The following is a 26,849-nucleotide window of genomic DNA, read 5'->3' as shown; positions in this document are numbered from 1 at the left end:
TGCATCCATATCTAGTGTGACCCAATTGGCAACATGGAATACTTGCATTAATACACAAAACAGCTGATAGCAATCACTTCGCTAACTCGATGCTTACAAAACAGTTGCTATTGTGGGGTGTTTTAGTTTCATTTTTGGATAGCAAGCAAAATGAACAATTTTTACGTACCTCTGAGAGATTCTGAATAAGATATTAAACTTTCTGATATGGAGGAACTGTTGTGAGTACAAAAGTAGGGAAAAGGGCTAGAGTGAATGTATTTGTATGAGATATATATTGAGTGTATTAAAATAGCCATAGATATTTGTGACAGTTTACCATTACCATATTTGCCAGTCCATGAGTCGATGTGGAGTATAAATTGAATGAGCAGATTTGGTAAATCTTCCATCCTTCATATACAAGTCAGTGCTGAATATAAGATGAGGCCTGATCAACACATCGCCTTCGTCATTTACACTTTGTTCCACACACGCATCGCAAATTTTATCCTATCTGTAACTAGGTAACCTTTCCAGTCTGGTGTAGATGCTCTAACCACTAGGCTACCAGAGTGGTCACAATGTCTGATACATGTTCAAGTGCAAGTAGTTTTAAGAAGAGTCATGACTCATAATTTCTCAACAAAGAAGTGTTTATTAAGGATGGTTCTGCTGTAAGATAAAGGTTTGGTCATGAGTTTTAGAAATGAATAGTTCTTACATTTTCAATATTATCATATTTTGATAGATTTATTAAAGGAACTGAATTAGTACTAGTATGTCCTATTGTAGGAAACACAATAGAAATTTTATACATTTGATTAAAATAGCAATTTAGTTCTAATGTGTAAACAACATTTAATCAAGTTTTCCGTGAAAGCCACACTGCAATATATATATATATATATATATATATATATATCGATGGTTCACCATGGAAATGGGCTGGTGAAAATCTAATTGGAGCTCTGAGAAACAGATAGGGCTCACACGTATTAACTATGATTATTTCTCTAAGTAGTTAAAAGCCAAAACTAAGTTGAAATCTGCAAAATAAGTCATTCACAGATGCAGTTGGACTGTTTGGATGTAATCATTACAGACCAGAGTCAAGAGTTTGTAAATGACCTCCGTGAAGTCATTAAAATTAAACACAAATTAACATCAAAACATGTTATGTTAGCCTATCATACATCTATTCATGTATCCACTTACAGAAGCCTTTTTTAAAAATTTAATATAAATCTTTGTAAGACTTTCTTGCACATTCTGGTGTTTAAAATGCAAGTCTTGTACCCCCAATTTTCGTTGAACCTTTGATAACCAGCTAGGGACATTCTGTCTGTATAAAAAACATGAATCCTGTTTTCCACAACCGATTAAGAGAAAAAAAATAACTCAAGTTGTGAAATGAAGAAGTTTTTATTCAAAATTAAACAAGATGATGTAAACGATAAAATGAAGATACCAAGTAAGATTTTCTAAAGCAAAATTCTTGTTTTGCCTTGAATATAATGATTTCATGTCATGTATGGACTCCTATCTGAACTCTAGAAATTGAAGATGAAAGACACTTGTGTCAAATGCCTACAGAGAGTTCAGAAGCTAAGATTCTAATGAAGGAGACAAACAGAATAATTGTAAATGTTGCTGAGGCAAACCTGATGTGCTAAGGTATCTGAATACTTTGAAAACACTATGAATCAGGAAAGACAGAAAAAGGTAAGCACAGGGTGAATGAAAATGACAATACGAGGAAGATCCTGAAGATAAGGTAAAAAATATTGTGTTTTGTTGGTTGCAATGGTAATTTCAACACATTGGCTATATCATGCCAAGAAAATGGGAGCTAAGTGCCTTTCCCAAGGACACTGATGCAGCTGACCCAGGCTGGCCTGAGAGGCGCATCAAACTTGCAATCCTTATAGTACAAGTCAGATGATCGGCCAAATGGGATACCACTGCTCCCGAATAAGTGGAACCCTTGATAATTGGGACCATAACAAAATATGTGAAAATCTGAAACCTTCAAACATGAAAATGTTCTGAAGATTTTTTGCAATGCATATGTGCTGAGCAAGATGATGAAAGCACATTTACCGATGTCCCAACCAATACAATTCTTGAGATGTTGAAATAAAAGATTAGCTCCCCATTATTACAAAGACACTATAATAAAAAGGCTGAGACCACAGTTCCAATCAGTACAAAAGTAATAATAAATCTTGAGGGTAGTGTTAGCTGTAATCTAATGATCCATGTAGAACATCATGCAGACGCGAGATCAGCAGAATCCTATGTAAACATCTTTTAATTAAATACTGTCAATATTATGAATCAAACAGGTAAAAATATCCTTAAATCAATAATAAATCAATTATTCTAAAGTTACTAATGATGTTTGTTGGTGTACTAAGTACCTTCTTTCTGAAAGCCTCAATCAAGAATCAGAAGTTGATATAATATTCCTGGGGAAAAATTATCAGTCACCTAGTATAGAGAAAAGGAAGTCTTTCAGCTAATCAGTTGATGGCAAAGTACACATCCACAGGCTGTGTAAATATAAAAAATAACATTTCAATCTTTGTATGCAAGTTGATTATAAAACAAACTGGAAAAACTGGAAGCTGCCCTGACCTGTCAGAGCTGTTATCTCCCTTGCCACCTTCATGTTACTTTTTAAGTTAATTCCAGTGTGTGTGTCTATATATATATATATATATATATATATATATATATATATATATATATATCTTCTTTAATCTCAAGATAAATTTAGCTTTCAAGGACATTTTTTCTTTAAGTCCCAGCCCAAATCCTACCCATACTACTCAGTCCCTAACACAGATCATAACATGTCATGCAGCTGGAATAAAACCATTTACATCTGGTAGGGTTTTATTTACTCATTCTACCCTCAGAAATTTTGAAGATGACTGTTACTATTATTGGGATCCCTCTTTTATCCGTGAAACTGAATAGTCTACTCAAAACCTTGTCGATACATGGGACTGTTTAAACCTGTTAGAAGTTACAGCCCTCAGGCAGTTTCACACCTGGTGCAATGGTATTTATTGTTATAGCAAAGCTGTCAATGTAAAGTGATGATTCTGTTTGATGCCTGACAGTATTTTAGTTTTAAGTTAACCAATTAATGCAACTAAGTTATTTGTTTGCTTGACTCACATTTACTCACCTACTGACCTCTGTCTCATTAATTTTATCTCAAACAAAACTGCTATAGTATTTACTATAATAATAATAATAATAATAATAATAATAATAATAATCATAATTAGTTATTAATTATAGGCAACACAATTAGTATAATAAAACTAATTTATGTTGTGGACATGTTATTAATATAGTGAACATATCTTGCAATCTCATGTAAAATATAACAAATCCAGGTTCTTCTGCAAAAAAGTAAAATCATACTTCTTACATCTTAAGTGACCACAATATGTTAAAATCATACTTCTTACATCTGTAAGTGACCACAATATATTAAAAAGTTTATATAAGACAATGCTTAAAAAAAAGGCTTTTTACAACAACAATGAAAATAGAGGTATTCATAATATGATACAAGTCAATACTAACTGGGAAGTTTCACATTTCATCCAATTTATCAGATATTAGTGAAATTTTAAGTTATTGTCAAACTTTCCTTATTTCCCTTGGACTGCTGAGCAAACTTGTGTAAACATTTCTGAACTTCTTTTTGGTTTTGGGACAAGAAAAAATTGGTTGAAGAAGACCTTAGATTAGGTGTGCTGCCATACCCTCTCACATGACATAACTTGCTGATTTGTGTTAATTATTATTTTGTACACAAGTTTACTTTTCCAGAATGTTTCAGTACCCGAGTATTTTCATATTAGTCATTTCATACTGAATGTCCTTCCTTGCTTCTATCATTAAGTTTCCATGCCTTTTTTTGTAGATGGAATAATCTGTATATGATCCTATCAGGCTTTTTTTTTTCAAGACAACATTGCAGTGATGAATATATTGTTTAATATAGCTTTTAAAGTAAGTTATCGTACGTTTCATTGAAAAATATAATTTAATTCTGCATAATAATCACAACAACATAAAATTTATTTTTTCAGACTGAGCTTGAATATGTCCTTCCATTTTTAAGGATTTTGTTGTTTGATGCCTGACAACAACCACAGCATTATAGATCACTGGGGCAAGTCTGTTTTAATGGTGGATATACAGTTATAAAGTTAAATATTATTATTATAATAAGATTTACTTTCATAATTATTAATGTCCAACAGGAGTATATTAGCAGTCAGTCAACACATTATATATATATATATATATATATATATATATATATATATATATATATATATATATATGCCTAGCCAGACTGATCCTATGCATTGATTAATTTGCTTAGCCAGGCTGATCCTATGCATGAAGTAATTTGCTTAGCCAGACTGATCCTATGCATGAATTAATTTGCTTTGTCAGACTGATCCTATGCATGAATTAATTTGCTTTGTCAGACTGATCCTTTGCATGAATTAATTTGCTGTCACACTGATCCTATGCATGAATTTGCCTAGCCAGGCTGATTATATGCATGGATTAATTTACCTAGTCACACTGATCTATGCATTAATTTGCCTAGCCAGATTGATCCTCTACATGAATTAATTTGCCTAGCCAGGCTGATCCTATGCATGATTTATTTTGCCCAACCAGGCTTATCCTATGCATGAATTTGCCTAGCCACACTGATCCTATGCATGAATTAAATTGCTTAGCAACTGTTCCTAAGCATGAATTAAATTGCCTAGCTCAACTGATCATATGTATCGATTAATTTGCCTAGCCAGACTGACCCTATGCATGAATTAAATTGCCTGGCCCAACTGATCCTATGCATAGATTAATTTGCCTAGCTAAGCTGATTCTATGCATATCCGATGCATGGATTAATTTGCCTAGCCAAGCTGATCCTATGCATAAACTGATTTGCCAAGTCTGGCTGATCCTATGCATGGATTAATCTGCCTAGCCAAGCTGATCCTATGCATAAAGCCAGGTTGATCCTATGCATTGATTAATTTGTCTATCCAGGCTGATCCTTTGCATGGATTAATCTGCCAAGAACTGGATGCATTAGACCAGGTTTAAGTATCCTGATGGGCAGAACTGCCTTGACAGGTTATCAGAATGAGGGAGGGATTAAACTGCAGGCCAATTAAACTGCTTGTCACAATGAGGTACTTTCAATTGTCTGGATCTTTGTCGATAATAAGTATATTACATTTAATACATTTTTCAAATTTTATTTTATTCAGCTTTCTTATTTTGAGAGGATTGTGAATATGTGTTTTCAAAGTAGTTTTATAGAAGCTGCAGTTTTTCATCTTTGATCTGTCAGTCGTTTTATCACATTTATTCGGTTTTAATTAAATGGATAAGGCAGTAGCAAAGTGTATGTGTTGGTTGTATTACCATTTTCCATTTGCTGCTGGAGGCAGATGTAAATCACTCCTAGCTGCAAGCCAAAACCAACAAAAACACCCAAACATAGTGTTACCCACCATTTGACCCATTCCTAAAACTGTGGTTTGAGAAAGAGGAAATAAATGGTTTTTATCTTGGCCATACATATTGGATTTAGATTTTGTTTTTTCAAGATTTAAAAATTTAATTACATGATTTTAAAGACTAAGCTTATGTCATAATTCTAACCACTCTTTCATGTAGACACAGGTTGTGGGTGATACAGCTCCACCTTCATAACATTTGTCTGACACCTGAAACAAAAAATAAAAAACAAATCCAAATGTAATTTCATTGTTTGATGGTTGATATTTTACAGATTAAAAACTTTTAATATTCTTGTATCCACAAATAAATGGGTTGATGCAAAGATAGCTACAGAGCCTTCAACTGACTACAATGATAGCTAAAAAACCTTCGAATGTCTTTTGGAAGAAAACTTCAATTAAGGCTAGCTAGGATGTTATTCTAGTGGGCTGATATAACGTATATTATTCTATCAAAAGAAGCAGGCTGACATCATGTACATTATTCAATCAAAAGAAGCAGGCTGACATCATGTACATTATACTATGAAAGGTGAGCTGACATGTACGTTATTCTATCAAAAAAAGTGGTCTGACATAATGTACATTATTCTATCAAAAGTGAGCTGACATCATGTATGTTATTCTATCAAAGGAAGTGGGCTGACATCATGTACATTATTCTATCAAAAGTGAGCTGACGTACGTTATTCTATCAAAAGAAGTGGGCTGACATAATGTACATTATTCTATCGGGGCCCCGAGTGGCCGAGTGGTCTAAAGCGCTCTTCGTTACGGATCACTGCCATCTCACCTATGTCTGCGGCGGTTCGAGTCTAAGATTCAGCCAATGTGGGCATGTGAGAAAGCTTGCCAGTAGCTTCTCGTGGGTCGGTGGTTCTTTCCGGGGTTTTCCGGGTTCTTCCTCCACCATTAATACTGGCCGCCATGTATAGCCCTATCGTGCTGAAAAATGGCGTTAAACCCCACAACAACAACAACAACAACATTATTCTATCAAAAGAAGTGGGCTGACAACATGTACATTATTCTGTCAAAGAAGTGGTCTGACATAATGTACGTTATTCTATCAAAAGAAGTGGGCTGACATCATGTAGGTATTCTATCAAAAGAACTGGGCTGACATCATGTATGTTATTCTATCAAAAGAAGTGGGCTGACATCATGTACATTATTCTGTTAAATCAAGAAAATTTCATACCTAAAGAAAGTTGTTGAATAAATGTTTTTATTATTCCTATTTCAATTTTGGATTCCAATTATTAAAGCTGCAATTCATGTTTCACATCAGTAAGAGTTGGCATTTATGCAAAATCAGGCTCATCTGTCTCTGTTTACTTACAGGGCATGATCCACACGGCATTCTCATTAAACCTGTTGGGGGTATAAGAGGGCTGACAGATCTGTATAGCTTAACTTGACCACTATCACCTATTCCTCCTGCTTTAGCTACAATAGACTGTTCAACTTTTCCATCATAAATAAGAGTATCTAATATTGTCTCAATGTCCTCAACTGACAACTGAATCTGAAATCAAGCAAGAAAAGAGAAAATTTGTAAATGCATCAAAGAATACCAGTTTTTACCACATTTGCACTGAAAATGCTTTGTAGAATGATGACAAATCTGGCCCCCACCCCCAACATAGATTATTTAGCACTGATGATCAGGGTCCTCAGCAGGGTCATAAAGTATTATCAGAAGAAACATGAGCCTGAGGGTCGGGGAGACCTGTTGGTGGCCAATTTAGGGTCAGAGCAAAATTAGTTGGGAACCACAAATTTAGTATATTAAAGTCAGTGTGTTCTGTACAAATGCAAGAAAAAACTGAATCATTCTCTTTTGTGTAAACCCCCCCCCCCAAGTTAAGGCAATGAAGTTGAATATTTGTTTTCTCTCATGGATGCTTTGTTGTTCTTTGCACAAGTCTACATAATGATGCTATGGAACCAACTTTTGATGCTGGCAGCAAATTGATTGAATGTAACATGGTTTTTATTAAACTCAGACATGATTTTGGTCTGTAAAACACCCAAGCACATCAACTATATACAAATAATCCTATACATTCACTTTTTCTCTCCATTGGACACAACCTGTTGATATGCCAGTTGAAATCTTTTTGCGGCTTTGGCAGATTTCTTCAGTCTTCCTTTTTGTGACAACTGACTTTTTTGGCTCCATGTGCAATCATTTCTTTTCCTTCTCAACAAGAGCCTTTTTCCTTTCAAGCTGGTGCTTGTATTGGCAACATGCAGTGAGCATATTCTGACAGAGGGCTAAATCTGTTCTCTCATGCAAGAAATCTTTCTTATTATAGTAATTATTTTCCGTATGCAGCTTCTTTTGCAGGTGCTGTTTCAAACTCTTCCAACTGCGATTACCATAATTCAGATCTTTCTTGCAGAGGTCGCAAAATGCCAGTCCTCTAGTGTTCAGTTTTCTTATAATCTGACCAACTAAATTTCTATCAACTTTTCGCTCCAGCCATTCCCATTTCCATAGATATTTTAAAACTTTATCTAAAATTATATTTATATAAATTTTGGTAGTAGTCAAGTACGAAACATTGAATTCTGTGCCACATATATATTTTGGTTATGAAACTGAAGTAATTGTTAATCACAAAATCTAAGCTCAAAATTTTAAGTAATTTGGCAATTAAATATAATTGCTAACGATTGCTTTACTTAATGTATAATAATTAAGTATTATGCAAGAGTTATTTATAAGAATTTTTTATATCAATTTCATGCTAAAAGATAATTTCTGAATTACTTCCCCTGGGTAAGACTGATGACCTCGAAGCTTTTTCTTTATAACAACTTCAGCATTACAACAGCTGAATCACACACGATGCTTTCCATACAATCAGAGATGTTATAATTGATAGATATAATTATGTTTTTAATGGCAATAATTATTACCTTTCTATGAGAACATAAGTAATTTTGCTATTTACCAGTCACCCTTTAACATTACCAGTCACCCTTAAACATTATTATGGGCTTGCCTGTAAAAGATCAAAACGTAGGTGGGGGTGAAGAGGGCTTCATGGCACTCTGCCCATCCTGAATCGAGAACAATATATCCTACCATATACTGACTTAAACAAATTTAAATATAATGTCAAGCCCTTTTTGTTACACAGCATTTGATTATAACCCGATATGGAAAAAAACTACTGGGTAAAATAAGTACACCCTACACAACACTAGCTCAAAAAAGTTGTAAAAAAAACAAAATTATGAATTACTTTATGGATCAGGAATTCATCTGCATGTCACCGCCATACAAATTATACAATTATTGCTTTCTTACCTAAATACATGTCAAATGAAGCCAACAAGACAGTTACTACTGACTTGTAAAAGTGAATAGCAGTCCTTGAACAATGCATACTACTGATCATAAAACAAAGCTAACAGTTGTCATGTAGGGGACATAACTCATGATATTTCTGCTATTGTTTATTCATTTGAGTAACAACAATTTAACAACACTAACAAATGACTGACAGTTGCTAAATTCAAGTTCATTAGAAACTGATGCCATTGTATTCTTACCTTGCTGATTCCAAGCTCAGAAATGAATTTCCACATATCCTCTGAAGATGCAAAGGAGGCATTCCTTTGAGCAATAGGGTCTATCTTAGTTTCCTGTGCAGACAAGGCCTACAAATACAATGTAACTAAAGTTAAGACAAGGTTAGTAAAAACATGGATACAACAAAGTTATGGTGAGGACAAAGTGAATTTACATATTGGTTAAAATGTTATGTAAACATAACTATGAAGATAAACTGCTCTGGTCCGGTGGCCTAGTGGTTATAGCGTCTGCCTCAGTTGCGGAAGGTTGCGGTTTGAATCCTGGCTGAGTCATAACAAAAACTTATAAAATGGTACTAACAGCTGCCTCATTAGGCCCACAGCATTAAGAGGTTAGTGTTAGGTCTGGTGGCCTGGTGTCAGGATAATGTGACTGGGTGGGACATCATGCTACATGTCTGTGGCATGATGCCTCAGTGCTAGACATCACTATAAACTGCTAACTAAAATGACTGCTCCCTTGTGCTAAAAAAATCAGCCTGAATTAGTCTAAAGTACACTATCCATAGCAGCTATTAAAACAGGGAAAATGAATTTTGCCAGACTAGACAATACCAGCTTCTGTAAGTGCAATGAATGAATTACCAAATATATAAAATGTTAAAAAAAGTTATTGGCTCTTTTATATTACATTTTACCTCTGAAGTTCAGGAAGTGAAAATGACCATGTAGAGCTAGCACGTTTTTGAAAGGTGCACAGCTGGAGTAAGGCCAAGCTGTATACTCTATAACCCATATTACACCCATCAATCATACATGAAATAAGGGAATTAAAGATTCTTTGAATTATATCTAAGATATACAAGGTCTTTTTTAAATAGCCAGTATAACCAGTGAAGAAAGCTGGGTAAATTCTTTTTCTTAAAATTCTAACTCTATGCAAAATACGAAACTGTAGAGCGCCACTGTAGATGATACTGCCCCTTACTGGGACCTTAAGCACAAGGTAAAAGGGACCAACAAGCACACTGTAGATAATTCTGCCTCTTACTGGGACCCTGAGTGCAAGGTAAAAGGGACTAACAAGCATGTTGTAGATGATACTGCCTCTTAATGGGACCTTGAACACAAGGTAAAAGGGACCAGCAAGCACACTGCATATGATACTGCCTCTTACTGGGATCTTGAGCACAAGGTAAAAAGGAATAACAAGCACACTGTAAATGATACTGCCTCTTACAGGGACCTTGAGCACAAGGTAAAAGGGACTAACAAGCACACTGTAGATGATACTGCCTCTTACTGGGACCTTTAGCACAAGGTAAAAGGGACCAACAAGCATGTTGGGGATGATACTGCCTCTTACTGGGACCTTGAGCACAATGTAAAAGGGACTAACAAGCATGTTCTAGATGATACTGCCTCTTACTGGGACCTTGAGCACAAGATAAAAGGGACTAGCAAGCACACAGTAGATGATACTGCCTCTTACTGGGACCTTGAGCACAAGGTAAAAGGGACTAACAAGCACACTGTAGATGATACTGCCTCTTACTGGGACCTTGAGCACAAGATAAAAGGGACTAACAAGCACACTGTAGATGATACTGCCTCTTACTGGGACCTTGAGCACACGATAAAAGGACTAGCAAGCACACAGTAGATGATACTGCCTCTTACTGGGACCTTGAGCACAAGGTAAAAGGGACTAACAAGCACACTGTAGATGATACTGCCTCTTACTGGGACCTTGAGCACAAGATAAAAGGGACTAACAAGCACACTGTAGATGATGCTGCCTCTTACTGGGACCTTGAGCACAAGATAAAAGGGACTAGCAAGCACACAGTAGATGATACTGCCTCTTACTGGGACCTTGAGCACAATGTAAAAGGGACTAACAAGCATGTTCTAGATGTTCTTACTGGGACCTTGAGCACAAGATAAAAGGGACTAACAAGCACACTGTAGATGATTGATACTGCCTCTTACTGGGACCTTGAGCACAAGGTAAAAGGGACTAGCAAGCACACTGTAGATGATACTGCCTCTTACTGGGATCTTGAGCACAAGGTAAAAAGGGACTAACAAGCACACTGTAAATGATACTGCCTCTTGCTGGGACCTTGAGCACAAGATAAAAGGGACTAACAAGCACACTATAGATGATACTGCCTCTTACTGGGACCTTGAGCACAAGGGACTAACAAGCATGTTGTAGATGATACTGCCTCTTACTGGGACCTTGAGCACAAGGTAGAAGGGAATACCAAGCATGTTGTAGATGATACTGCCTCTTACTGGGACCTTGAGCACAAGGTAAAAGGGACTAACAAGCACGTTGTAGATGATACTGCCTCTTACTGGGACCTTGAGCACAAGGTAAGAGGGAATAATAGCAAGCATGTTGTAGATGATACTGCCATTTACTGGGACTTTGAGCACAAGATAAAAGGGACTAACAAGCATACTGTAGATGATACTGTCTCTTACTGGGACCTTGAGCACAAGGTAAAAGGGACTAGCAAGCACACTGTAGATGATACTGCCTCTTACAGGGACCTTGAGCACAAGGTAAAAGGGACTAGCAAGCATGTTGTAGATGATCCTGCCTCTTGCTGGGACCTTGAGCACAAGGTAAAAGGGACTAGCAAGCATGTTGTAGATGATACTGCCTCTTACTGGGACCTTGAGCACAAGGTAAAAGGGAATAGCAAGCATGTTGTAGATGATACTGCCTCTTACTGGGACCTTGAGCACAAGGTAAAAGGGACTAACAAGCATGTTGTAGATGATACTGTCTCTTACTGGGACCTTGAGTACAAGGTAAAAGGGACTAACAAGCACATTGTAGATGATACTGCCTCTTACTGGGACCTTGAGCACAAGGTAAGAGGGAATAATAGCAAGCATGTTGTAGATGATACTGCCATTTACTGGGACTTTGAGCACAAGATAAAAGGGACTAACAAGCATACTGTAGATGATACTGCCTCTTACTGGGACCTTGAGCACAAGGTAAAAGGGACTAACAAGCACACAGTAGATGATACTGCCTCTTACTGGGACCTTGAGCACAAGATAAAAGGGACTAGCAAGCACACTGTAGATAATACTGCCTCTTACAGGGACCTTGAGCACAAGGTAAAAGGGACTAGCAAGCATGTTGTAGATGATCCTGCCTCTTGCTGGGACCTTGAGCACAAGGTAAAAGGGACTAGCAAGCATGTTGTAGATGATACTGCCTCTTACTGGGACCTTGAGCACAAGGTAAAAGGGACTAGCAAGCATGTTGTAGATGATACTGCCTCTTACTGGGACCTTGAGCACAAGGTAAAAGGGACTAGCAAGCACACTGATGATATTGCCTCAGCTACATAATGATTCATGCCATGTATGATGCAGATCTATCAAGGAATTTAGAACATTTATGCAAATGAAAAACTTTGGCCAAAACCATAACAAACTATTAATGATACCAACAAAGTCATCGTCAGAAACATGACTGTCAAATCTTGCTTCCCATTAATATGGGCTCAACAATCACTCCCTATAATCGTTTTACTTGATTTTTATAATTTTATTTGATGATATATTTCTTTCACTTAGACCCAATGTATCTGAAAGTTATGAACTGGTTCATTATACACAACACATATTATATAGTCATTTATTTTCATTAGATGTAAATAGCACCAACGAATTCAATTTTGCAATTAATGATGATATCAATACTAATATTACCAAGCTAGTAAACATTCTTAGCATATGCATTCCATATGCCCTGCTAAGGGATATCTACCAGCTACAGATCAATTTAATACCTTTTGTTCCAAAAACTTGAAGCACTGTTGGTTGAGAACCTCTACAAACTCTGACTCAAAATCCTGGTCACTGTACCATGCCCCACCTGTCACAGACCGATCAGGTTCTAAGTTGTACAGCATGTACACCTTCTTTTTAGCTGCCTAAAATTTACAGAGACAAAAATGATGCATGTAGCTCTTGCACAGTAAACTGCCTGATAAAACATAAAAAGCTGGAGTTAATATACAAGAAACACACAAACATGATACAGAATTTTCATCTATCCATAATACAAAATAAGCATGCTCCACACAGCTCACACCCTTGCCGAACAAATCACTGTCATAATGGTGTTTTGATCCCAAGGTCACTGAAACCACAGCTTATAGTCTCCAAGGAATATCACACAAAAAGCTTGATTAACTTCTATGATTGTTCCCCATGTAAGGAACAAAATCCCATCATAAACAGGCAAAAGTACCAGACTAAATGTGGCAACTCAAACACATTACATTGTGATGCCACTGGTTTATGAAATAGTTTCAAGTGCTACTTTATAATGTCATCAGCCTTGTGTTCCAGCAATGAAATGAAAGAGCCCTAGGACTTTTTTATCCTGCATGTTACCATATTTCATGTAATTTTTCATACACAAAAAAATAATTATTAATTTCAGTATACAAAAAATTATACGTAAAATAAATAATTATCATTTAGTGGTACTGACCATGTACAAAAAATAAAGGGATCGTACCTGAACAAGTTCTACGGAAAACATGCTACTCAACAACCTAACGGTACAAACATACAAAGTAAATGTATATTTTCTGTCTCATTCTGCTCTCAACTCAAGAATCTAATTACAATAAAAATAAAAGCACTCAAAAAGATTTTTGCTGTTATTAGTGAATGAGAGAGAGAGAGAGAGAGAGAGAGAGGATTATGTCTCAGTGTGCAAGCTTGTCTGCATTTAGAGCATATGTAGCTGTTACAGTTTGTAATGTTGGCAAAATGATTAAGATGGTTTGAACATGTATTAGTTATGGATATTATTTTTTGGTAAATTGTACACAATGATATGAGTCCATACTGTCAATATATTAAATGCAATGTGTATTTTTACAGCAACAATAATCTCATAAAATTTTCATAAAAAATAAAGAACATGAAATCACGTTTTAGTTAATGCATGTGAGCAGGCGCGAATGCGCGTGTGTGTGTGTGTGTGAGAGTGAGAGAGAGATGAAACAAAATTCTGTCACTGTACAAGACTGTATTTATTAAGGGTGGTTTTTATTTTGTAGCTTTTGCAAAACAAAAAAAAGACTATTTTCAGTTACCTGATGATTGTGATAATCCTCACATATTACTAACCTACTAAATTCAATTATCAATAAACACCGCTAGATCAACTATTCAGTCTTGTATTAATTATGATGTACATTGTCACAATAACCACATGAATATTAAGTGTTATTTACACGGTAATTAAACTTACTTAGCGCCTTAGTTATCCAGTTGAAACAGATTTTGGGTAAGAAAGGACAGAAGAGGTCAAATCAGAGAGGCTGCCAGTAGGGGAATGAGGCTCTCTTAAGGGAAATGAAAATCTGTCAATGTGCTATTGAAGCCATTGTCCATACAGCAGATCTCATAAGGACAAGTAATCATCCGCATTACTTGTTATTCAAACTCGCCAATAAAGATAATAGTAGAGTATATCATAGAATAGATTTGCAATAAAATGTTAATTATACCCAAGTCAAAACTGAACAAGCACTTAAAAGATAGTATATGTATATATATGAAGCGATTTAATGGAGTCTGTGACTTTCAAATTTACGATGGAAAATGACATGGTTTTTATATTTTATGTTTGTTTGACTATAATGAAACAATAAGACCAGTTGACCAATGATATGTGGTCTTACTTTAGCATGTACTGAGATGTAAATTTTTTTGATAAGTAAACATCAAAAGGCTTCCATACTCATTTTAAAATGCATGTGGTGTTTTGTTACGGTGATGGACTTAATAAGGAGAACTAATTAACAATAATACTTAAAGGTATGGTCTGTGAAGTCCTTTGTCCATTTGCTAATAAACACCAGTAGATATTGTAATGACAATAAGAGAGCTTATGCACATGGGTGCCTGCATCAATCTTTGCATTTTCTTACCAAAAATTAATTATTAATTTTTGTAAAAACAAAATGGCAATATAGTATTTTCGATCTTTTATGCAAATGTAAATCTTAGTAGAAATTTTATGTCTGATAATTTTAAAAAATTATTAAAAAATACAAAGAGATATGTACAAAAAATTATGATACATTTAAATAATTATTATTTTGATAACTGGATTATGTACGAAACATTAAAGGGTATGAAAAAATACATGAAATACAGTACACAAACTCTTCTGAACCTGCATAAAGACTAATAAGAGCAAAAAGCAAAGTAAATGAAATCTCAGTTATCAAAGAGTATGGTCTTTTCAAAGAGGCATTTTACCACCAAATTTACAGTACTGTAGCAGTGATGTTATCCTATCAAGGGTTAGGGTAACCCACTAAAAGGAGTATGTCAAATTATATTAGTATTAAAGTGATGTTGAAATACACTTGAAATACCAGGTTGAGGCCCCTGGTCTTATCATCAGATAATTAAAATAACAGGCTGAGGCCCCAGATCTTATCATCATATTAAAAATACCAGGCTGGTGACCTTGTCTTATCATGAGATAATTAAAAATACCAGGCTGGTGACCTTGTCTTATCATGAGATAATTAAAAGTATCTGAATGAGGACCCTGGTCTTAACATCAGAATATCAGTGTGTGCAGTTTGATTTAATATTTTACTTTTGCACAGATATATAAAGAGATATTTTACATGTACCAAATACCTATCAGGAATCCTTGTATCATTGAGACATGACACAATTGCTGTAAATTCTTTTATCTGGATGGGTATCAAGTTCTGTGATAAAACAATCATACACACACATTTTTGACAATATTTAAATCATGGATTGGAGAATGAGTCTTACTGATTTTACTAGATTATTAACTGCATCATTATATTATTGTTTAGTATCAACCGGAAAACCAATAAATAGGATGCCCCACAAAAAATGGTTTAAAAACAGTAGGAGGTTTTTTTGTGTACATTTGCTACTTACTGCAACAGACTTGACCGCTTTGATCAGTTTCTTGCTCTCCAAATTTTTCAGGATTTTGTTCACTTGGGTCAGAAGAAGATTGCTTTTGTATCGGATATCTCTGATCCATATTCCTTCAAAATAAAACAATTACATGGAAAAAATTAAAAAGAATGGTGTTATATAATTTAGAATTAAATTATGTGATAGTAGAATAGGCATGAAGTCTAAAGAATGTAAGAAAAGAACAAATCCAATCAAACTGAAGACAGGACAACATTATTAAATGAAGGATACATGCATATCAAAGTATGAAAACTTAAACAAAGGTACAAATCATGCCAACCAAACTTTTTTCTGTTTCTTCATGAACAAAAATATTAACATCAACAAAATTCATCTAATTAGGGTCATTTTTATGAGGTATCTGATGTTTATTGCCGTATTGTTTTAGGGTAGACAAATTCAGACAAATATTTGTGTGTGCAGTTACATATACCACCCGCATGTCTTATTTGCAGGATAATAGTTATTCACATACTCTGTTAAGTCAAAGTCTTCAGAAGACTGACAGCAGACAGAACATTTAAAAAATTCTTTCTACCTCAGAACCAAACCAAAATAGTAATCACCTTAAGAGCTGAGGTATGTACACAAGATCAGACAAAAGACAATGCCATATATGGTTTTTTTGCAAACATACTGCTACAAATAATTTTATATTTCTACATTTTTTTCTTTATCTTTCACAAGAGAACTGACATTGATATTTGTAACATTATTTGAGGAATTATTTGTTTATTCTAGTAATTTTCTTTAGTATACATTTTCTACTACTGTTTGGCAGTAAAAAGGAGATTATCACTATAAGGTTTCATCATTTACCAAAATTTACATAAAACAAAGGCTGTTACGTCTATACTTTGCTAGAAATTTAGTCAAACCAGCAAATTTGTGAATATTATTTTTCTATATTTTGTAAATGAGAATGGGCATTAAGCCATAGGTACTGAGGAATAAAAAATAGGAAGCACCATTGACATGGACAGCACTGAAGCAAAGCTCAAGACATAGATTCCTCATTCAAAAGAGTGAAGGGAGATGCCAAAAAGGGAATGACATGTCATACACTTGTCATGAGAGTACTGGCCCTAAGCTCCAAAGCCTCCAAGGTTTCAATCAGTAGGATGACCTTGACCCAGCCAAGCCAGTGAATGGACTTTACAGCTGATTGTAGAACCTTGTGTCTGAAGCACACGAGAGGACAGACCACCCATTTCACTGCCTTGCAAACTCCTCTCCATGGGTAAACTTTCTGTGTAAGCTCCTGAACCAATGCAGAGTGCAGATGCAAAAGAAGGTCTGGAGGTGATGCTGCCCTTGTAAGCCTCTCTAGTCTGAGAGAATCTGTTTGTCCTTAGTCCCAGAAGTATGGGGGAAGGATGTGGTAAATTTGTTCACCACCTAATCAAATGTCCAAACTTCTCCACCAACACATGGGAAGGAGCTGTGTACCCCATTGGGTGGGGGGAGACTATTGCCACCAGTCACTCTGAAAACTCATTTGAGGCCACCAAGAAAGAAAAAACATCATGCTGAGCACTCTCCTGAGGTGAAATGGGACTCTTCCTTTAAGTATCTCTCTCCAGTAGGGAGCCACTGAAAGGGGGTATTGGACTAACTATCCTTAAGAAAATTATTGATGAATAAGAACACAAATCCATTTTAAATCATTAAGGAGCTGAATGGCAGCCCCACTCTTTTCTCTTGGCCCAAGTCAGAGGGGATGGAGCAGGTCCACAGTTTGTCACATTCACCCTACATTGAAATCATTGGTGCCATGGGGAGTGGGGTGTGTGTGTGTGGTCCCTAGTCAGGGGAGTACAATCCAATATATTAATAGAGGGGAGTGGACTGACCCAATTCCTGTGACCAAACTAATAATCAAACCCTCATGACTGCTGTTTGAAGTCCAATGACTTATGACTGGTCACCAGATGAAGAAGAGTCCAGTGATGAAGATCTTAAGGATTAGCCCATATTAAATTTAACTGAATTTATTTTGCAAAACAAAATTTCCAGAACCAAAAATGTTAGACAATGCATACTCTAGTACTGGATCAATGAAGGCAATTCAATTTGAGTGCCACTTGCTATGCAAAATGCAAAAAAAGCCATAAAATTAAAAAAAGAACAGAGGGAAAAAATAACAAAAAGGACTGAGGGGACAAATACTCATTTGATACAAAAAAATAGGTGAAGTGTCAAATACCAAAAATATGTTTAAAACCAAAAATGAAGGAAAATATCAATGAGTGAAACAGCACAGGTATATCGTACATATTCCAAGGTATTTCATGTGTTGCCTCTGACTAAAGTACTGGAACCTTGTTCTTTTCAATTTTGGCCCTCCAATACTAATTTGAGGAGGGGAGAATAATTAGCCTAGATTGGGGACTATGAGTCACAGAAAAGGAAAGCAGCAAGCATTCAACTGCCATTTCTCAAACCACTCATACTCTTGTTTCCATCTCTCTGACGTAGCTTGTAATCAATATTCCATCTAGTAGATTTTTAAAGAACTTTCCATCATTAGAAAATAAAAGACACTTCAAATTTTCTAAAACTAAAGAGGCATCATAGCAATAATAATTTCAGCCCCAAAATAGAACCCTAAGGCACCACAGAAATGGCTTCCTGCCATTCTGAACCATTACCATTTACAACAACACTTTGATATCTGTCACACAAATATAAGTCACACCCAATGAATCTAATTTATGTAAAACTGGTCTGTGAGATATCGAATAAAAAAACTTTGGAAAAATCCAAACAAACTGAATCAGCTTGTGACTTACTAAATAAAATCAGTTAAATTTAGAAAATCATTTAAATGTAAAATGTTTGGGCATAAAACCATGATATTCTTCATTCTGTTTCACAAATATGAAATGGATTGAAAAATGTGAAAAACTTTTATAATTTTTTTCAATACTTTGAAGAGCAGAGCTTGGTACCACCATGGTATGCTGCAAATATATTAGGTACCAACAATTTAATGTTCACAGGTAGAGGCTAGAAACCTTTTTTTAATAAGAAAAATATCTTGAAAAAATAACTTGAGCAAAAATAACAGCATATTAGTAAAACTAATTATCTTGAGATAAAAGAAAATAAAATAGCTCAAAAGAAAATCACAGCCCCCACAAAAATCAGCTATCAGTAGATAAATTCACAGAATTTTAATAGTTTTGTAAGCTGAAATGTAAAAACTAACTAACATTAAGATGATTAAGCTTACACTATAGTGGATATCCTGTGCAAGGCACTGTGCTAACATCAGAGTGCTTGCTGATAAAAATAGTAAGTGCTGACAAATTACTAGCTAGACTACTCAGGAGTCAAGCTAGACTTGAAGTTTAGGGAGAAGTGACTTCTCCTTTTGGACAGAACAGGGAAAAGTGAGAGCTCAACAGGAAGAAGTGGATGCAAAGCAAGAAACATGATATATATATATATATATATATATATATATATATATATATATATATATATATATATATATAAAATGTGTGTTCTCTCATTTGAATTATACCCTTATTTCCCAGTGCTCATATTTGCATTTAACATTGGATTTAAGCAATATTTTATTTTCGAGCAGAAAATATGAGTTATTTTGGCCATAACACTGTACAAGACAATAATACAAACTAGACTGTAACACATTTTAACTGAGTAACCCAATTTAAAAAAATAAGATCCTATACCTTCTAAAAGTTCAGAATGATGGCACTTTGAAAGATTTCTAAACGCGTTTGAAACAACCCCTGTACTATGTCTATGACGTCAAATGCACATGTGCCTTCAGATCATACTGTTCATCCTCATTTCTGTTGCACATAAAAATTACCATAACTATTCACACATAACACTCCAAAATGCATACAAATATAGATATGGCTCTTTTATAGTTGGTATATGAACTAAACCCGTTTCCAACTGAATCAACACAGACATGAGTGCATCTATTTTTAGAAGGAGATGTTTTCATCATGTAACCACTCACTTTCTATAGCTTCATTACAACAATCCTCTGATAGGACTGAAAATTTTTGGTTTATTTATTTGTCCACATACTTGTAGTAATTTTAGGCATTGGCTAAATAGTATCTGCTTCACTGCTTTTTTAAGTATTTTCACCAATAAGAGTCCAGTCAGAAAACAGCTTTGACCTTACAAAGTTACAATGCTTCTCAAGAATTCCACAACATTTCATTGTCTGACCTACATAATTGGATTTTAAAGTTAAATCTTAAATAACATCATAACTAGGCTTTGCTTTCTATGAATTGTTTATTTTTCTGAATACATTTGCACAATGATTTATGAAAACAATCTATTAAACTGGTAACCCAGGAATAGCCATGTCTGCCATTATTTTCCCCATTACTGGTTCACTTTTAGTTTCACACTAATTTTATGATTAAATAGCATATAAGAGGCAATTAAAACATCCAGCTCAATGATTCTGATCTTAAAACACAAATTGCTATTTACCTACTATTGTTAAAGTTTCGAAACACAAGTTTGTATGTTTATATATCAAAGGATAACATGTGGAAATCGGGCCATGATAGCTAATTTACTCTGGAAAGGCTTAATGGTCAATCAGCTATCAAAACACATGCCTGTAAATGTGCAAGACTTTGTCTGTCAGCGTAATTGATATCAGAACTAGGCTTAGCTACCGATGGCTTAATAAATACATTTTGCGACAACACAATACTAAAATTAACCTGGCTAAGGCAAGGGGGCATCTAAAAAAGTATGGTCAGTCAATGTATCTCAAACAAATTCACAGGGTGAAGTCATTTTTGCTTTACTAACAGAAGAAGGCAAAGTTTACATTTTTTAGCCAACTTAGTTACCCACTTCACCTGGTAGCATGACCCATTTACTACTGATTTTAGAGTGGGATGCCAACTTCTGGGCATGAAAACCCCATGATGATATAGCTATCCTTTGGAGAGGAATAGATTACAATGTGGCAGTCAAACAAGGCTTCAGACTGGCCCCATTTTCAATTAAGAACAACTGGACATCATAAAAAGTCATCTGGTGAAAACCCCATATCAATATGACTTTTTGTTCAAGTCGAGTTGTGATAACAAGATTTTCAAGCTGCTACCATGCTGACCATAATGGATATCATTTTGGACTAACTAGACATCATAAGTCTTTTAATGATGATATAACTATCCATTCAAGAGGAATATAAATAATACGATTTTCAAGATGCCCACTGTGGTGGCTATAGTGGATGTCTGTGCAGCACTACTTTCATTTAAAGTCAACTAGACCATGGGCTGAATGTGTGTCAAGTTGCAAGGCAGTCCTCCAAATACTTTCAGAGGAATAAGGGTAACAAATTTGTGCTAAACGACAGATGATGGATGGCAGACTACAGACTATTCCATATGCTCTTCTGGTCAATGGCCAGTAGAGCTAAATCAGCTTGAACAATACCTTTGTTTCCAGAGTCTTTAATAATCTGGTAGACAAGTTTTTCTTGCTGATCAGTACCTTTCACCAACCTGCAATTACAGATTTTAAAAATAAAGCTAGTAGCAACTGGTGCATCACAAATGGCCAAACCCTCTACAATTTACACGGTGGAGCCCTAAACAAAACTGTTGGAAAACCACAATTTAGAGATGTACAATAAAGGACCATAATCCTCTTAAATGATATGAAATACTAAATATCAAACTTATTTTCATGTCTCATCAATGTAAATATGCACAATAGCATTGGCTAATGCGATATTCCTTATTACAATTCTGTTGCTGAAAGCAAAGTTAGAAGAATCGGCAATTAAGGACCATAATTATTCTAAATAATAATCTGGAACACTTGAAGTGCAACTCATTCAAGTTTGCATCAATATAAAGCCAAATGCCCAATTTTTCTAGAAAGCTAAGTAATGTTATGTTACAGAAAACCAAGTCATGGATGGGCAATCAGGGAATATAACTCCTGTAAATGAAATCATATAATACTGAAGCCACATGCCAAATTTGGTTGAAATCCAACAAATTTCTGTGAAGTTATCTAGCAGAAACAAAAGTCTGGAAGGTGAGCACTCAGAACTATAACTTTTCTAAATGAAACTCAAGGCACAAGTAAGTCTGAGACAATGTTTATACCAGACTGCATCTGAATATGCAGGGCTCGAATTTAACACAAATTTCTTTGTAGCCAGAAGGACTAGTATATTGAGAAATTTACTAGTCCTGCCAAATCTTTACTAGTCCTGTTCACAAAACAATGTCACACAGCTTTCATGTACGTTTACCAATTCAATTTTAAAGTTCGAACAACCCCCAACAAAACTGGATGTTTTCTGTTTGTTTTGCGAATTGCATATACCAGTTACATCACATAACGTTCCATTCCTCGTCATAATTCAGCCATTCTCTGTCTCTTGTCCATTTCTTCTGAAACTTTCCATTATGCTTTTCCCTATCATAAGAATTATTCCTCATCATTCTCATTCAACTTTTGCTTTTTTTTCCCGGTGGCTGAACACCTTGTATCAAATGCCACATTTTGCCTGTCTTATAAGAAGGGAATTGTGCCTTGTTTTGAAATACGAGATGTTATAGTATGGCTGATGTGAATTATTTAAAGCAAGAAAAGGAATGGCACAGTGTCCTTTATATAAGAAAGTCAGAGCATGAAACATGTTTCAAAACACGTGTCTTTGCCCCCTCCCACAATTAAATGGACTCTCCCTAACAAAGACTTAACTTCAGCAGATGTTCTGCATGATCAAAGAAGTGGAGATTGTAAACACTGCTATAAAATATCAGCATCAGAAGATAGTGCTAGTTTCAGTTTGGAAAAGGTATGTTCCCAGCAAGTGAAGCCATCCGACTATCGGCGCGTTGTATTTAACAGCTCCATTTACGGTATCATAAGTCGCATGTTTGGTAATTGTTCCAAATTAATCGAACCTCAATGTATTGTTGAAATTAATAATAAGGCAGAAAATTCTCAAATCTTAGATGCCCATGCTCAGAGATTTTAATTCCCAACAAATGTACGGCATTCTGCTTGGATATATCCACATGCATTCAATTATTTGTTCATTCTTGTAAGGGAAAAATATAAAAACTATTCTTATCATCATTAGAAAAAGTAGTTGTATGGAAAGGATGTGTCAATAATGTAATCGTAATAAATTGATCTAATTCTTATAATTATTTAGATGGAAATGTAAAATATGTAGTTTCCTGTTTATGACTGTTGGAGCGTCTGGATAGCGAACAAAAAAAAAAAAAGAACCTTAAACAAAAAAGCGTGCAAACTAATTTCTTTGAATACCAAACTTCAGTTGTTTATGACGGGACCATAATTTACGCTGTTAAGTGAAATGCACAAAATCGGATGGATTCTTGTTATAGAAACGCACTTTGACTTCATCTTCTCATGCTAATATGTTAGGACTGTGTTTACAATGGCCACTGCTTTGATTCTACAGAACATCTGCTAAGTCAAGTCTTTATTAGGGAATGGCATAAACAAATGCTGACTATTGATAACCAAAACTTACTAGCCCATCGGGCTATTAACATTATGAGATATACTAGTCCGACGGGAAATCTGCTAGCCTCGGGCTAGCGGATTACCACTAATTTCGAGCCCTGATATGGTTTATTATTCCTAAGCTACGATGGTGAAAAGTGAAACAAAATAGGTATACATTTGGTTAAATCACCAAGGACAAAGGTCAACACTCTTACCCTGCTGCATCTGGATCCTTCAGCTTATAAACCAGTTTACCACTGGAGCTCTTCAACAGATCTATCCTGCCCTGAAATAGTATGTTTACAAATCAGAACTTTCAAGTATCTTTTATAAAACAAATATCCCTTGAAGGGACTGACACTTTATTGTTTGTCAAGAATGTCTAGGAAATCAAGACAAGACCAAATCTACATTTTAACTGTTGAGTGTCAAAACAACTCTGATATTCTTGAGTAATAAGATTTTCAAATTAGCCATTTCGGCCAATGGATGTAAAATCAGCACCATTTTCATTTAGGATGAAATAAACACCATTATAAGGCTTTTGGGGAAATTACCACATTGATATGACCATCAATTCTGGAGAACTAGTGACAAGATTTTCAACATGTTCAATGTGGCATCCATATTTCTGAGGTCTGATCGGTACAATATTGATTTAGGTTCAACTAGATATTACAGTTAGTCTTCTTGTGAAAACTCCATATGTTACTGACTTTCAGTGTAGGAGTAGCAATTAGAAAATTGCAATCTGGCTGCCATGGTGGCCATACTGGTTGTTAGACTGGTACCAAGTTCATTTAGTACCAATCAGACATCATAACAAGTCCAACAATATGACTTTCCATCTTGGAGGAGTAGTGATAAGGTTTTCAAGACGTCAGGCTGTGACAGCCATATTGGATATAGGATCAGCACCTCTTTAATTTAAAACCAACTAGCGATCAGAAAAGTTGTTTGGTGAAAACCCCAGGCCTATATGACTTTCTGTCCATGTGATTTTCAAGGTGATAAGACTGAGAGCTCAAGGTGAGAGCCATAATGACACCATTTCATATAGAACCAACAATAAGTCTTCAAGTGAAACCTCTATGTTGATATGACCATCCAATCAGGATGAGTAGAAATAACAAGATTTTTAAGATCACTGGTATGTTTGAGCCATACCATTTGCATTTAGAACCAACTAGATTTTGGGACAAATGTCTGTCAAAAGTTTCATGGCAATCTGAAAACTAAACCAGTTTTTGGCTAAATAAAGCTTGCTAATGCTACTTCTATGGCTTACCATAGTAAATCCTCATTTTGATTATGTTATTAAATCTAACACCGTACCTTGAACTGCACCCTCCCCCAAATAAAAATCACCAGGCAAAGCAGAAAATCAAAGCTGAAATTCATTCTCTCATGTGTTCTAATTGTAGTATATGCAAAAGATGCAAAGGAATAGCAAGTCTGAATATGCTTACTGTGGATAAGAGTCTGTTGATTGCTGTGACTCTCTGTTTCACATCAAACTGAGGCATATCATCTTGTATAATTACATCTGTCACACCATCTGGATTAGCATGGCACAAGGCAATGATTCTGAAAAATTATCGTCAAAATTTAAACATAAAAGAATAAGAAAACAAGTTGTATTGATATAATTTAGCTGAACGCTTCTTATTAAAAAAAGCAGCTCACTTAGTCAAGTTGCAATAAAGAAGGTTAAAAGCTTACAAAATACTAATTTTTCAAAATGGTCTGTTAAACAATGAAATAATTAAATGAAACAATGAAATCAATATTGTTCATTCTGTCTGGTGGTAAACTATGTGATAACAGTATTGATAATCACAAAAGTCAACAAGAAGTTGACATGAGTGTCCAGTACTGCTCACTGACCTTTAAGATGACAACCAATAAAGTTTAAGTTTAGCTTTCTTCTAATAGCACTAAAATTTAAAATCACCAGTAATGCTTTTACTTTCTTAAACAGTCATTAACACTTGCATTTTAACATAACTGGCAACATTATAAAACTAGAAATATGTTCTGTTACATGATTGATTGATTGATTGATTTTTTAATGGCACATCAGCACTGTAAGGCTATTTAGCACCAAACAAAAAGTTATTTGCATACTCTTTTTTTAAAAATTATAAAAGGTCCTATATCGACCAGCGATATAAAAGAACAAATGGTTGAAATTAAAAAAGGTATGATGGTAACGGTGCAAAATAAAGCTTCCCGATCAACGGGAGATGTAAATGTTCTATGTTAATGAAAAAAGATGAAAAGGTATTAAAATAGGACGGTATATATATTGCATAAAAACTGCACAAGGTAATAGCATAAAAGTCAGAGTTTAGAGTAAATATTTACAGCTTTCAGGAACTCTATAATACAAGGATGTTTATAGTATCAAAACGTTCTTTCATGTCATGCACAATGTAATAACGATCGTGCGTAGGTTGCAGGTCAAAGCACTCTATCATAAAGTGCTTGACAGTGAATGGTTCATTGCAAGAAACGCACTCTGGTGACCCACTTGTTCTGTTACATACAAGGGGTTTAACTATGTAACAAGACAGGTAAAACCCCACAAACATTCAATTTTCCAAAATATAAATTTATTTCCCTAAAATATAAAATCAAACAAAATAACTTACTATATGGTATGAATTCCTATAATATTTTCCTAAATGTAATATCAATTTCATAGTAATTGAGAAATGATCCAAAAGTATTCCAAATGAAGGCTCTAATGTGCATATGTGCTAGTACCACTTAAGAAATACTGTTCTATTATCCAAACAATTTTTTAAACATAAATCCAACAAAAGTCCTTGAATGTTTCACGTAATCCAACAAAATTATTAAATATCCAGGTCCTTGAATGTTTTCAAAAGTATCCAGCAAAGTATTGTCTGTTAGATTAAGCGTTTTCACGTTGCACTTACAACAAATTATAAATAATCAAATTTCCTCTTCAACTCTTACGAGGCTGAAATATGAATGAAGAATGAAATGTTGCACATTTAATTCCTTTATACAGCCTCTATATACGCATCAATTCAACATATTTAAATTGTTCTGTCCTGTGAAATATCTTTAACAGTCAGCAGTTTACTTTTTTTCTATTATTACTGAGCCAATCAGCAACCAGGGCATGCATGACACCTCGAAAGAAAAGAT

At 35.0% G+C, this 26,849-nt stretch overlaps 1 protein-coding gene across 2 annotated transcripts in view; it reads right to left on the bottom strand.

Moving 5' to 3' along the window:
* Positions 1–1,385: 1,385 nt before the first annotated feature.
* The window catches only part of LOC149805122 (DNA-directed RNA polymerase III subunit RPC6-like), a 33,473-nt gene continuing 8,009 nt past the window's right edge, over positions 1,386–26,849 (bottom strand). The window contains exons 2-9 of one of the 2 annotated variants that reach the window (XM_089947574.1): positions 25,139–25,256; positions 23,885–23,955; positions 21,606–21,673; positions 16,101–16,213; positions 12,935–13,078; positions 9,129–9,236; positions 6,904–7,089; positions 1,386–5,768 (exon numbers count right to left, since the gene is read on the bottom strand). In XM_089947574.1, coding sequence (XP_089803700.1) covers positions 5,691–5,768; positions 6,904–7,089; positions 9,129–9,236; positions 12,935–13,078; positions 16,101–16,213; positions 21,606–21,673; positions 23,885–23,955; positions 25,139–25,256 — 886 coding nt within the window. In that variant the 3' untranslated portion in view covers positions 1,386–5,690. The remainder of the gene's footprint in view (positions 5,769–6,903; positions 7,090–9,128; positions 9,237–12,934; positions 13,079–16,100; positions 16,214–21,605; positions 21,674–23,884; positions 23,956–25,138; positions 25,257–26,849) is intronic. The other variant, XM_089947583.1, reaches the window with a different exon arrangement.

The sequence above is a fragment of the Sinohyriopsis cumingii genome, chromosome 2 (assembly GCF_028554795.1).
Source record: "Sinohyriopsis cumingii isolate HCF-2022 chromosome 2, ASM2855479v2, whole genome shotgun sequence".
In the NCBI taxonomy this organism is placed as follows: domain Eukaryota; kingdom Metazoa; phylum Mollusca; class Bivalvia; order Unionida; family Unionidae; genus Sinohyriopsis; species Sinohyriopsis cumingii.
The sequence above is the reverse complement of the archived record's forward strand: the minus strand, read 5'-3'. Positions and strand labels throughout refer to the sequence as shown.